Source organism: Aquila chrysaetos, chromosome 10 (genome assembly GCF_900496995.4).
Source record: "Aquila chrysaetos chrysaetos chromosome 10, bAquChr1.4, whole genome shotgun sequence".
NCBI classification, from domain to species: Eukaryota; Metazoa; Chordata; class Aves; order Accipitriformes; family Accipitridae; genus Aquila; species Aquila chrysaetos.
The window spans coordinates 1714500-1728886 of NC_044013.1; the positions used below are offsets into that span (position 1 = coordinate 1714500).

General features: G+C 39.7%; 1 protein-coding gene across 12 annotated transcripts in view; it reads right to left on the reverse strand.

The window, feature by feature from the left end:
• Positions 1–14387, reverse strand: part of PLCH1 (phospholipase C eta 1) — an 87134-nt gene that overhangs the window by 45881 nt on the left and 26866 nt on the right. For 6 of the 12 annotated variants that reach the window (XM_030028077.2, XM_030028086.2, XM_030028076.2 and 3 more), the window contains 2 exons: positions 2680–2826; positions 1376–1619 (listed from right to left, as the gene is read on the reverse strand). In XM_030028077.2, coding sequence (XP_029883937.1) covers positions 1376–1619; positions 2680–2826 — 391 coding nt within the window. Of the gene's footprint in view, positions 1–1375; positions 1620–2679; positions 2827–6415; positions 6749–12546; positions 12778–14387 lie in introns of those variants that run through there. The other 6 variants (XM_030028075.2, XM_030028074.2, XM_030028078.2 and 3 more) reach the window with 5 other exon arrangements.

A 14387-nucleotide genomic window follows, 5' to 3' on the forward strand; every position in this document is an offset into this window, starting at 1 on the left:
AACCAGTTTTTCCCCCCATGCCCTTGCATTCATTCAAATGCTTAAAACCAGTACTGGTTTATAACAATTATTTACAGCTAGGTTCACAATACCAGCCCCTTTGCACTCTCATTTCTGCTACTAGCTTCTCCTCTGAGAACATACTCCAAGTTTTCAAATATTGACAGGCTTGCTCTGATATCTTCTTCTACTTCTCCCTTCATTCTTCTTGAACTTCTCCACTTTCTAACCGGTACCTTTTACCCCCTCTTTGAACATATAACCCTCTGCAGCTTTTGCTAAGGTCTTACACTAGCTGGAACTGGTACAGGGTCATTTCATCTGCAGTCTCCCAGCTGCCATATTTGATAACACAAACAAGACTTGAAGTGATGTTTCACCAGTAGAGAACATACAGCAGATATGTGCACCTCAGAAAACTCATGGATAAATATAGCAACTACGTGTGCAACAGAGCATGCAATTCATCCCCAAATGGATCTGTGCCTACCTTGTCTCAGAATTAAAGACTGAAAAAATAAATTAAAAATACCTGAAGTATGTGTATTCTCCAGGAGGAGTATTTACAAATGACCACTGTAGATTTCCACGTGGCAGAAGAGGGAGGCTACAATTTTAATCAAGATGGGCTTGGTTTGTTTGGTTTGGTTTAGGGGGAAGAGCATTGTTTATATTTAACATACTAGTCAGCACTCTTGTGAAAGAAAGCACATCAAGAAAACATTCAACGGGCATGATCTTTACAAGAAGTTCATTTTGGTTACTAGGCTACAACAAACATTTAAGGAGCTTTAAAGATTTATGCTCCTGACAATCAATGGAGACTGAGAAATACACACAGCTATCTGACACAGACTGACCAAGAGAAACAGAGATGGCCAGGAGTTACTAGTCAGTTTACCGAAAGACTCCCAAAAACGTTAGGGTTTCACCTGTCCAGAGGCTAAAAAATTCAAGCTTTCAGTTAGTAGTATCTGGAAAACAATGTCTAACAGACCTCGCAATTTGCGGCAGAAGAATAAAAGCACAGTTGGGCAAACAGAAGACGACAGAAATCCTGAAATCATGCTTGGGTTAGTATTTATTGAGATAAATAGAAATGACTGTTTTGACCCTTCAATAAGAATTTCACTAACAAAATGCAAGACTATCCCCTGACTTCAGTGCAGTTTAATCCAGCCCCTAAGGCACAGCTGATGTTTTATTGCACAGATAAGTGTCCATGTGAGACCCATTACTCAAGTTTCCATTGCAATCAATGGCAAGGTTTTTGGTCACTTAACAGGAGGTAAAAGGACAGCCTACGCTGAAGTCACTAAAAACCAAGCCAGAAATACTGAATCAGAAGCTGGAGCTCAGCCTCATAAAAGGATACTGATCATGTGTTCTCTGTCGCTTAGCGAGTGAGTCCTCATCACTTATTCCAGCCATCAAATATTTCAGTCCTGTGATCCAGGTGCGAGCTTCCTCTGGGTTAGATGTAATCAGATCCAGTGACTCCATGTGGTTGCCATGGTAAATGGTAAAGCAACAGCTTGGGTCAAAGTTCCCCTCTGCATGGCGGTGGAAGATTTCAGACTGCCGGCCTTCGGTGACTTTGTAAATGGAATCAATGACAACTATGGGGAAAAGGGAGAACAAAAAATGACATGCTTGGATATCCACCCAACCTCTTTCTGTTTTTAGCAATTCTGAATTATTCAGGCTAAGAGTCATTAAACTTTTTTTTAATATTACATCTTCACATCCAAAAGCGCTTTTTGATTTCTAGGTTTATCCTTGCTTTGGCTGTGCCACGTGCACAGTACAGCTGCCTTGAAGGCAGGCCAATGCAGGTACAGACAGGTTACAGCAAAGCTCTTTGAGTGCTCCCTGCTACATCAGAGAACTGTTGGCTGCTCAAAGGGGAGCACGAGGAGACAGATACCAAGTGTCTTCTATCAATCAGTGAAACACTGTGTAGCTCCAAAGGGACTGCTCCCACCACAGATGTGCCTTCTACAGCAGGAAGACAGGGAAACCCATTGCTGCGCTAGGGTAACACAGCTCCCAAAGCCATGGCACCTGACAGCTATGCTGTTCAACACAGCAGCTCTTAGCCACCACACACTGGCCCAAAAACATCAACTGTCACTATCTGTAGCCTTCCCAACTGCTTGTTTTTAACCTCAAGCCTCCATGACAGCTCTGTGATTTTCTACTCTGTATTTTATTCAATAAACCACTAATTTGAATTTCCAATTTCAAATGGTGCAGCAGGAACAGTTTCAATGAGAAATAATGCTACACAATAACTTCAAGATGTAATAATGCCTAAAGAAAATTATCACAGTTAAGATTAAGAAACCTCAATCTAAACTTTTCTAGGTTCTGTATTTAGATTTTTGTTATATACATTGAAAAGTTCAGCATAGTTTGTTATCAAGTCCCTCTTCAGTTTGCTCATAATTCATCTATATCTATGGAAAATGTTGACATCAAACTGAACTACACTCCCCTTCCTTTCATAATCCTGAACTTTTAGTAGGTGGTTAAACTCTACTCACACTCTTGAAAACCTTCATGTAAGTATCACATCACATTTTACATAAGCATCAGAAAGCATTTAATTGATCCCTCTGTAATGCATGTTCTAATACTGAACTGCCCCAGAAATTGAAAGAAATATTAGAAATTTACTTTTTGCCTTTTCGCTTTTTCTGGACGGTCTCCATCGGATGCAGGTCCTGTGCTCATCCAGGTAGAAGAGACGAACTAGCCCTTTGGTTCCACTCTTCAGCTTAACCATCTGAGTCCCAGACTGCATAACACTCATGCATCTTTCAACTGTGAAGCAGAACAGAATAAATTCGACTAAATGGCCATCTAATTCCACTAATAAAATTACTTACTCACTTTCCAACATCTGCCAAGCATATAAAATTTTTGACTTGCACCTTTAATGATGGAAACTAGTCATTGCTGTGTGAGACATACTATTTCTTCTTCTTCACTACTAGCTTCTCCACATAGGAAAATAAGAAAATAAAAAAAAAAAAATCATCTGTCAAAAAAACTTCACAAATGAGGCAAAGAAAACTTTACCATATATTGAGGGAAATTATATTATAGTTGTTCCATGCTTATCTCATTTAAATATTTTTATATTATTACACACAGTACTGTAATTTTAAACCCCAGCACTCCACAAATTTTGAATGGTGAGATTATCATTCAGACTCTGTATTCCTTTGGGCTCGGTAATCCTTTAGCTTATATCTTGTGCTTTTGACACTGTTAGAACTGCTAACGTAATTATAAATACACAATCCCTCCTCCCTACCACACACATTTACACCCTCTCCATCCTGCTACCAAATTTCAAGCACATACTGTGATGACTTCCTTTTATCCACCCATCTGATCCAGGATGATAAGGCTTTGTTTCTCTATGTTTTGACTAAAATATACCCATCTCTTCCATTTCATCTCACATCTTTCCTCCTACAGTTTTCCAAACACTAGGATCAAGATAACATTTCTTCTTGATCTCAGTATATGTCCATGCTCTTAAATTACCTTCTCCTGTTTTTATCCATTCACAGCCTCTGCTCACTTGATATCATTCCAAATTCACCTCCCAGGTGATTTGTTTACACTCTGGCTGGCTCCCAAATACTATCTGGGTCTGTCTTTATTTCTTCTTATCACCCTTCTTCTCTTCACCACTTCTCTGTTTACTACTCTTCTTGGTATCACAACAAAGACCAATACACCCTCCCACTCCTCTCTGGCAGAGCTAGGGTTTATTTTTTCAGCTCCTGACACCTCCTTAGCTCCCACAGCAAGTAGCACAAGCAGCAGTGGACTCGGCGCCAGCTGAAACCCCACAGTGCTCCCATACACCAAAGCACATTGTGGTGGCCCTGCTCAGTTTGTCTCCATGGCAGAAACGTGGCCAGAACATCTTCCATTACAGCATTACACTACCCTGAGGCCATCAATGAAGGAGAACAAGCCTGCTGCTCCTTTCAAAGCACCCCTAAGTCAGATGCAGTCAGAGCAGCATCCTAAATATTTGACAAACACAGGACGAACAGCCATTGTCCCTGGACCAACTTCCCCGGCTCCCTTGCACAAAGGCCTTTTTGTTGGCAAGCCAAACTCCACATCAAATAACTGCATCAGAAGTGGTGGTTTTGCTGAGGAGTTGTCTTTCTTGGAGGAATGAGAGGACTCAGGTTGAGCTGAACAGAACCAAACTCTTCTGAAAGCATCACAGATGTGCATGAGTGCAATAAATTTTTTGTTTATTATGTTGATAAATATATGGCCTTCCCTGAATCATCACATATACCAAATAAATAGGTGGGTTTGAAAGTCCTTTAAGATGAGCCAGAAAAGTGACATAAATCAAGCCAGAAATAGATGTTACACAGTATCCACAGGTCGACTGTGGCAGTTTTAACTTGTATCTATCTGAAGATGCACAAAGTACCAGGAAGACAAGCCTTTACACCACAAGAGATGGAAAACTCAGAACCTTAAAGAAGAAAGATTAACTGAAGCAAAAATAAATCTCTCAAACTTACTACATACGTACATACACACACACCTTCTGTTGGCAGACTGAGCCTTTCACTTTGGAACTGAGTTTAGATCAAATTTGCCTTGGATTCATACGTAGCAAACAAACAAGAATTGTCCTCCAGCACAGAAATAAGGCTCTCCATAAGAAAAGATTGTAGCAGCGTGTATGGATATGCAAGTCTGAACTGCTACATATTAGCCTGGCATACAAACTGCATGCATGTTTTAATTTCACTATTAGACCGATCGATTGCAACAGGGTTTTAGCTCAGGAAGAGGTTAGCAACAAGCTACTCTGCACAGAAAATCTGCTTCTTTGCACCGAAGGCTACCAGTTATTAATAAAATTCTTACAAAAAATAACTAATTCTCACATAAGTCTTTCTATTATCATCAGCTCAGTTGTCACAGAAAAAAAACCTGGTTCCACTAAGATGCTGTTGAGGGCAGCTAGCAAAAGGCAGAAGAAAGAGGACTACATTTCTTTAATGTAAGAAAAGCAGAAAATGGGCCACACTCAGATAATTACAGCCAACAAAACCATGTTGGGGGGGAAGAGTCATAAAAGGCAATCCAGTTTCTTCTTCGCCATTTCAATTGCCTAAAAATTTCTATATCACATGTGTAATTGTTACAGATGCCTTTCACATACACATTTTTCAGACTTCAGAATCAAAGTTATAAGGCATAGATTTTAAAAAACTTTTTTCACCAATAGAGAAGAGTAGAAGAAATCTAGTTCCTGCTAAATATCTCAACATTCTCCATTTCTCAAATGCCATCTGCAATAAGTCTAGTGCCCAAGTAAGCACCGTCTTTTCTGCTTGCACTTTTCCAGTTCCAAGAAAATACCGTCAGGATGCAAACATTTAGAGAAGAATTGTCAATGTGCAAGAGAGTTAATTGCATCATCCCTACTGTGTAGGTTTTAATAACAGAAAGAATCCACTTTAAAGAACGGACTACGGTAATAGAAATGCCACACCATTCATAGGCCCATTGAATTTCAACTCTGCAAACCATTTACAAAATACACCATCCTCCCCTTTAAGATATTTATAAAATATAAGCACACAAAGAAAAAAAGTCTTTTTAAAATCTATTCCTAATATGCTAATTTCAGTCTCTAGCCAGACATTCACAAGAGATAGACACCACACATTAGCATCTGAATAAGGTGAAGTTATTGAACAGAGGCAGTTCAGAATAAAGCTCCAGAAGAGCAATTCAAGAATGCTTTCACTAAGGAATAGGAAAACCAGTTCCAGAAAAACATTTAATCCTCTAGATAAACCATGAATACTGAGTAAATGAAGCAGCTCCTCAATGCAGACATATATTAAAATTTGAGAAAACAAGACATGGTTTCCATTATATGGTATTTTTCTAACACAAGGACTAGCTGTGCATTTTTTGCTCAAAGTCTGAAAATGAATGAGGTAGAACTAGAATACAATGTAGTTTATGTGCTACAAGAACAAAGGAAGTTAATTAATCTGGAAATTCAAATAAAATATTATGCTTATGCATTGTATATTTAAAGCTTTCCTTTCAAATGAAAAAAAATTTGAAAACTACAGTCAATTCTTTTCCCAGAGTTATGCAAACTTATTCTTGACAGTCCAAAATCATCCTAACAGACATCCTGTAGTTTAACAGGTTTTAATAATATTGAAATACCAGTCTATTTTTTCCTCCCAAAATAACCATTTAAAGCACAACAGACCTCAATTCAAAGAGCATTTTTAAATTTTTAGTTCAAGCAATGATAATCATTCTCAGTAGTACACACATGTCCTTTTCAGAAGGAGCTGCTTCTCTATTGAATGGTAAACCAGATACAAACCCATCTGTGCCAGCTGGACTTTTTCTGAAGTAGCCACACTCCCCAGCACATGGTAGACCTCTGAAGCCAGGAGGAAAGCCATCCAAGCCCCCAGTAAGTCCAGATGTGACTTGAAATCTTGCAAGTTAAGCAGATGCTATATATTCTACCTGACAACACTGCTCCTTGCTGCTGAATAAATCAAGCTGCTGCCTGGGAACACTAAGCTGGAACTCTGACCACTAACCATACGCAGCCTTACGTTCAAAAAGCACTCTAATCCGCCCCAAATCAGCCAACAGTACCTTCCGTCCAGCTCTGCTCTAATCTATCCCCATGTGCAATCAGGTCTTTAATAACCAGGGAATAGCTTAGCACCGCACCCTGTGAAAATCTCTCGCAAAAAGTTACGAGCCCTGTTTTTCAATAGTTTGCAATTAATTTGGTTTAATTCTCAACAGTCATTGTTATGACATGCAGATCTGCGTGCTGTTGTGCTTTACCACAAAGCACTTAAGGCATGTGGGACCCTTTAGCTGACAATAGAAAGAAAATATTTAGAGAATTAAAACATTATACCTAGCAGCACTTTCAGTAAAATAGAAATGCACTTTGATATACAGGGCACATCACAGCAGTGAAACACACATACACTCCCCATAAAACACGTTCATCCAAGATTAAATAAATATGCTGGTCACTTCACAACTGGAACCAACAGGCAGGAACTGTGCAGGAGCAGCACCAGCACCCAAAGACACCAGCTGGGATGCTCAGTGCACACCAGCTGCCCCATCGCCCGCACATGACAGCCAGCACTGCACCAAGGTTTTCTGGGTTACCCCAGCTCCTAAATGCTTTGTCTTGCTGTGCCCTCAGCCCTGATTAGCTTCGCCAACCCTTCATTTCAGTCATGTAACACTAAAAGTAAGCAGCAGCAGGAACAGGTTTGAGATTTTTTGCTGCTGTATTTTGGGTTTTCATTACTCAAAAAATACTATTACCTAACCATTAGTAGCAAACTATCTATGCCAAGAGCCTACAGCAAAATCTTCATAGAATACAGGTTTTGGGTGAACGGGGATTTATTTCACTTTTTTTAGCCAGTTTCAGTGGTATTTCACTTTTAAAACATTCTTTTCTTCAACATTGCATTGAAAGAACCATTACTTGCAAAGAGATGATGTTAACTATTTGAACAAAACAAAACAAAAAGCTCAAGGCCCCACTCATTTTACTCTGTGGGTCCTGTGCAGTAAATCACATGCACATGCAAAGTTTCAACTAAACTTCCATGCTTGTCCTAATTTTACTCACAGCAGCCTACTGCCATAGTGGCACTCAGCTCACCCTGAGCATAATCTCACCTGTGTTTCCATCAGCTTCTGTGAGATAGCACAAGCAAGCCATAGGTCTTTAAACAATGAGTTATTAATTCAATTTCAGGACAGCCAGTAAAACCTATTTTTGCAAGGGGCAGTGTGTGCAACTGCTACATGCCAACAGCTTAAGTGTCCACAGCAAACCTTAGTAAATTTATACAGTCAGGCCTTAACAAAACAAATACAGTAGAATGTGAATATATTTAATAGCTTTAGGAACAGAGTCCTATGATTAAGTATTAAGATTACACCACTGAAGTTGTGACACAGATATTTTTTTTTTTTAATTAAAGATCAAAACAAATTTTTTACTGCTGTCCACAAAAACAGTTCTTTCTTATTTTTCCCTGTTATACTACTATATGTTAAGAAATTAATAATTCAAAGTGCAACCAAAAGAAAAAATGTTTGGTCTCGCATGTCTTGCTTTTATGGACTTAATGTTATAGCCATCTGACAAAACAAAAAGATTAAATAAGGCATAAAGAGCATTACCAAACAATGAGAAACATAATTATGAAAGAGGATATAAACTGTGTTTTTACATTATATGCAGCAAGCTGCATTAAACCAACATTAAGCTTGAGGAGATAAAAGAAACCCATAAAACGCAGAATTTACTTTTTTTAACTGCAACATCAGCTCTTCTCCCCTACATTCAGTATTTTTGGTTTTACTATATACTTTGCAGGTATATTGTTTGTTCTCTCTTCGGAGAGGGAAGAACCAAAGACCCCCCCCATTACCATCACCACCACGTGCTGTTCCCACCCATATGATTCCCAGGACTTCTGCAGACATCTCCTGCGATTCACTGTACTGCCGTATCCCAAGAACCAGAACAGGATCCTACACTTCACCTTAGGGTAACTGCTCTTACGCTATGGAAAGCATGGTTCATCTTACTTTATAAACCCCCAAATGCCACCATAGTAATTATCTCAAGTTTTCAGATTTAAAAACCCCCAAACTCCAGAAACTGAACTCTAAGTGAGGCTATTATATAAAAAAGTAGATAGTTGGTGGTTGACAAAGGAGTCACAGCATGCTCCCATCACTGGAATCATGTACCTGGATCCAACTTGGAGTCCATTTTTCACTGATGTAGATGCACATTCTCAGAAGCAGGCATTGAAGGAATGTGCAAAGAAAAAAGCACACGCCCCCCCTTAACTAGAGAACAGTATGCAATTAGACTATCATGATCCAAGTAGTGAAGATATTCCAGATGCAATCACAAAAAAAAAAAACCCACACCAAAAAACCCCAACATTCTCAGTTGTCTGAACTCTTCCCATCACCCTATTCTGCATCATTTATTCACCATGAGTATACTGTAAGTTTGCCTTTACGCTAATACCATTAAAAGCCATTTACTCCCTACCTCCATCCCCCAGAGAGTGCGTTTTATCTAAATCCCATAGAACAGCACTAATATCCCGCACACCACGCAGCTTACCACTAGCGTCATCAAACTGTTGATTGCTGTTCTGTTACGTAACAGCCAAAAAGCCCAGGAGAGCAGAGACCGCAGATGCAGGTCTAGGGGAATCCATGGCCCCAGTCAGGACCATTTTTAATAGCCACATATCACATTTAATGCCAGATTTTAATTTGTTTTGCAGCAACTCTTCCAACCTTACGGAATTTTACATTAAGCTTCTTACAGTGGATTTAATCATAATCTTTGTGAATTGCATGGACATGAGATGGACAATCTCTCACACTTCTGCAAATACCAAGAAATCCTCAAGGAAGTCACACACACCAGCAGAGACACCAAAGGCTGGTGCTAGGCCTTACAAGTGCCAGCTGAAAAGCATGCAGGTATTTCATTTCAGCCCTCAAGAATGTAGAGAATCAAAACAAGTAGAGTAACCAGGCAAACACAAGCTATGACTACTCAAAACAATTGTGAATGGCTTACAATCAATGAAAATCATAAAATCTGAAAAACAACTCATGCTTGTAAATTCACTAAGTAATATGCAAACACACAAAACCAGTGAAGCTTAAGAACAAAAACATATACTACCCAGAAGGAAAAAAACCAAACAACCAAAATCTGTAAGCAGTGTTTTGACTCTTTGTAGGTCTGGGAACTGTCTGGTGTTGGGTTTTTTAAAAAAAAAAAAAAAAAAAGACAAACAAACAAAAAAAACCAAAACCAAAAACTTGGGAGTAGTAGCTCCCAGAAGTTATGCTTGAGTAATAACATATTTCATAGTAACTGCTGTTTCAGCCTACCATATTGAGATTGCTGGCTTAATGCTTCTAGAATGATCAATTTAACTCATCTTATTTTCATATTACAAGTAAAAGGTTTTTGCTATATGCCTTCTCCACAGCTGATCCTTGACAATAATTAGTTATTCTTGCCATAGGAGCACCCAGAGTCCTTTCCCAGACTGAGGCCCCCTCCTCTTTTGCACCAAGAGATCAGAAAGGAACCAGAAGCATCAGAACAAAGACCTGGCAATACAATACAATCCCCAAAGAGTTTTTATGATCCTTATTTATAAGTTTTGTTCCTACAGTGAGACTATCTTTTACAGAGTACTGTGCAATACAGAAAATGACTTGCTAGGAAAGTGCCTTATTTACAGGGCCTATGATCCCCTTTTTGAGATCTACACTTCAAGTAGATTCCTTTATATCTTACTCCCCCCTTAACTTCTCCAACAAAACAAAAATAGGAAAACGCCACCAGAATATCCTTTCATAAAGCTTGCTCCTGTCCCCACACAGTAGACATGCAGAGGATAAACTGTCCCAGCTTCAGCACAAACAGTGAATTCTGATGCCTGCAAATTTATCAACAAATAGCAATATGTCACAGCAATCTTGGCACCTGTACAGCATCACAGCCTGGTGAGGGGAATAAGTCACAGGGCACAAGAGCAGCTGTAGCTGCAGGATGAAGTGGGTGGAAGAGGAATCCAGATCCCAGGACCTGGAGCACGCTCATCACACTGGGCTGTGACAGCAGCTAGGCTGGAGGGAGCATTGCTTCCCCTTCAGGCTGCCAAATAAATCCACATCTGGGGCTTGATTAAAGAGTAGGAGGGGAAAAAGCAGAGTAGAACTGAAGGTGGAGTTAATTAACCTTTAAAAGTAATGAATGAAGACTAGAGTGCAACTGATGATAGGAGCCAATTTATTCACACTCATGAGAAACAGTCATTTTGCCAAAGAAACATGTTTATCTGTTCTATTCTCAAGTTACCTTGGTGCAAGTTACCAACAGGGAGTCATCTATGGACAAGCAATGGATTGACAGTCTCAAACACCAAAGTAATTTTATTTCCAAAAATAATGATGTTTTGCGCATCTGAGTTTCATGCTGATCAATGTTTCTATTGGTAACATGAAAATGCCTCCAAAACAGTTATATGTTATACTGCTGAGGATACCAATAACCTGACATAGAACAGGCACAAACTTCCTTACCTACAGCTGGGTTTCCTGTCACTTTTATAAAAAAAGCCAGCTTATAGTTTCCCATAACTTTAATTTCAGTCACCCAGGAAGCACACACACCAGCATAAAATGCTGCCTGCTTACTAACAGGCTGTCCTCTACGACATGAGGTTCTTAAGGGACTACTTCAAAATATATGGTAAAGAGGAAACACAAGCGCTCACATTTCCTCTTGCAGGTAAGCTCCATGCCAGAAAAAGCTGTGAACTTTTCTTTCATCAAGCTCCACTCACCAACCCCTGGTTTCACCAAGCTACTGCATGCCATGACACTGACACCATTTATGTTGATCCAATACAGCATTTAGCCATTTCATCAAAGCAGTAAGAATTACTTTAATGGTTTTAAGTTTATGCCACATAGTTTCAAAAAGGCACAGTTCTTCAACAAACTCTAAGAACCTTTTCAGTTGCACACACTGATAATGTTCTGTATATTTATTGAAACAAGAGTGTATTTAATTCTTAAGCACACCCCCCCCTCCCAAAGTAGTTAACAAGCATATCACCTAGTTACTAGTTGGTCTACCACACCCTTGGCTCTGCAGAAGCAGAGCAGATACCCCTCATAGAGCCATCAGCATCCAGCTCCAGCATTCTCTGAAATTTCACTAGTGCCAGGGAAGGGACCCGGCACTCCACACCACAGAATACTCCTTTCAGGCTGGCAGGTGAGGTGTTTCACTTCACGCAGGGTAACATCCTCAGAACATACCAAACAACACAGGGGCTTTAGACCTTTCAAAGCTGCCATGTGCATATGCTAACTTATTGCGAGTGCATATAACGCTGGGATAGATTTAAGCTATTATTGGAATTAAACCCGTGGAAGACCAAGTTCTTCACAGCAGGAGGTTGATGCCTTCAATATGCACTCAGAACAGTATGCTGTTCTAAGCTAATTCCTTTATATATCACTTACTATTCTAGAGTCTATACTTAATACCTGTCTTACAGGTGCTTGGATAGATGTAAGGATACAACAGTCCCAAAGAAGCACTAATAATGACCTCAAAAAAGGCTGCTGCAATTGTCCCTGTGAATAAAACTCGATGTAGTTCACTGCTGTTTCTCTGCTTAGCTGTACCAACTGCAACCCTAGTGTTCTGCTAAAGCAGTAACAAGATAACTACAAAGTACCACAACCTGTCAGCCAAAGACCCAAACCCATACCCAAGGAAGTCTGTACCACTCCTCCCACGCCATGCCCATTAATGTCCCACTGCCAACTCCTCTTTGAGCACGAGTGCGTTTCCCATTCACAGTGGTTCGCAGTCGCATACAAACTTACAGCCAAACCGCTGGCAGACACGGAGCTGCTGCTTCCTGCAAGCACTCATTGCGGAGCCAAGTCAGACAGTCGGCCAAGGACTGCACACACAACACCTGCTTGTTCAGTTATCCCTTTATCCAGGTGCTATCATACGAGCACTCTTATGCGCATAAATTGTGCGAGGGGTGTGATCCTGCTGTTATCAGTATTGGTGCTGGCAGGCTAAAGTAATCACCAGACTGAGTAAGGGGGAGATCAGGCACTCTGCCTTCTTCCACCATCCAAGCATGTGAATATATTCATGCCTACAAAACACAACATCCAAAGCCTGCGCTTGCGCAGTGCTGCGTCAGCCCTCCTGTGTGTGGGGGGACACCCCGGGAGCCCAGCCGTGACCCCACACGCATTGCTGCAATGCCACCACAGCAGCCAAACCCGAATGCAAGGGACACAGAGTTGTACTCGTTGCTTCCGCATCCTTTAACTGCCTCCACCAGACAGAGAAATGGTAGTGCTACTAACTGGAAAAGATTAAAGAAATTTGGCGGTTGCTCTTACACCTGGCTAAGGAAAAGGGACTGCAAAATGACCTCAAACAGAATCTCACCATCAACTGAGTACTTCAGTAAGAAATGGGCTTATCTACACATACACACACATTTCCACGAGCTTCAAAAATTAAACTGATGCTTTTCTTCTAGGACTGTTCCAAAAACCCCGTTCAAATAAGCTAGCTCTTGTAAATTATTAAATGGGGACATATCCATTACCTTCTGTGTCTCAGAAAGCAGATGGAGTAACACCTGGTCTCCTTTACCTAACCATATGCATCAAAGCTTAATGTAGAGTTTTGTGTAACAAAAACCTCCAAAATGAAAACACAGTGTTTGGAACTGTAGCATACCAACTCCAACATAGGAGGCCCTTCCCTGAGAGGATATACAAATAACTGACTTTTTCTTAAAATAGTCTCAATTCCTTATACAATAGGTGTGTCTATTTCCAGTAACTTTCCCTAGTTAAAAAATACTTATCAAATAAAATCATCCATGCTAAACACAAAGGAAAAAAATCCCAGTATATATCAGCCCCCAACACTGCCCTTAAATTTTTTTAACATGCTTCATAGTGGGCAAAATGATATCTCAAAGTATGATCCATGACTTCTGGTGGTTTTATTTTAGATTAGTTTGTTTGTTTTAAAATTAGATGATCTTGTTAGAAAATGTCTTCTGAACTACCCAATTTTAACAAGCCAGCTCTTTGCTAAATGTATTTTCTAAGTTTTTTCTTTAAAAGCACACAACCCAACGTCATTAAGGATGAGCAAAATACAAAAATAAACTTTATCTACCATGATTTCTCCTTCTCTCTACAGCATTTACTCTATATCCACTTAGAGGCTTAAAATAATTACCTCTTTCCATCCAGTACTGACCTAAATTGAACACAATCAGACATTATAAACTACAAGTTGCTGAAGAAAGTTATTCAAGATGTCTTCCTTTTTTGTATCGTCCTGCAATTCTTGAAAGACATATCTTTCTCATCCAATGCTGTTTGATCAGAATTCTACACATCATTTGCATATGTGTTATACTATTTATAAGTGCTACTAGAAAAAAAAACCTAGAAACTCTTTTCCATAGAAAGCCATGCCACAGCAAAATGATCAACAGATGAAAAGGTCAAGAATGTTTTTTTTAAAGGCAAATACATTGGTAATAATTTAAGATAACACACAAGTGCAGTTCGTCCATATCATGGGAGCAGTATCTCACATACAATCCACATGTTTTCATAGAGAAATGTACTTTCAAGTCAATACAAAAATATCAAGTTTTCCTCTGCAATATACA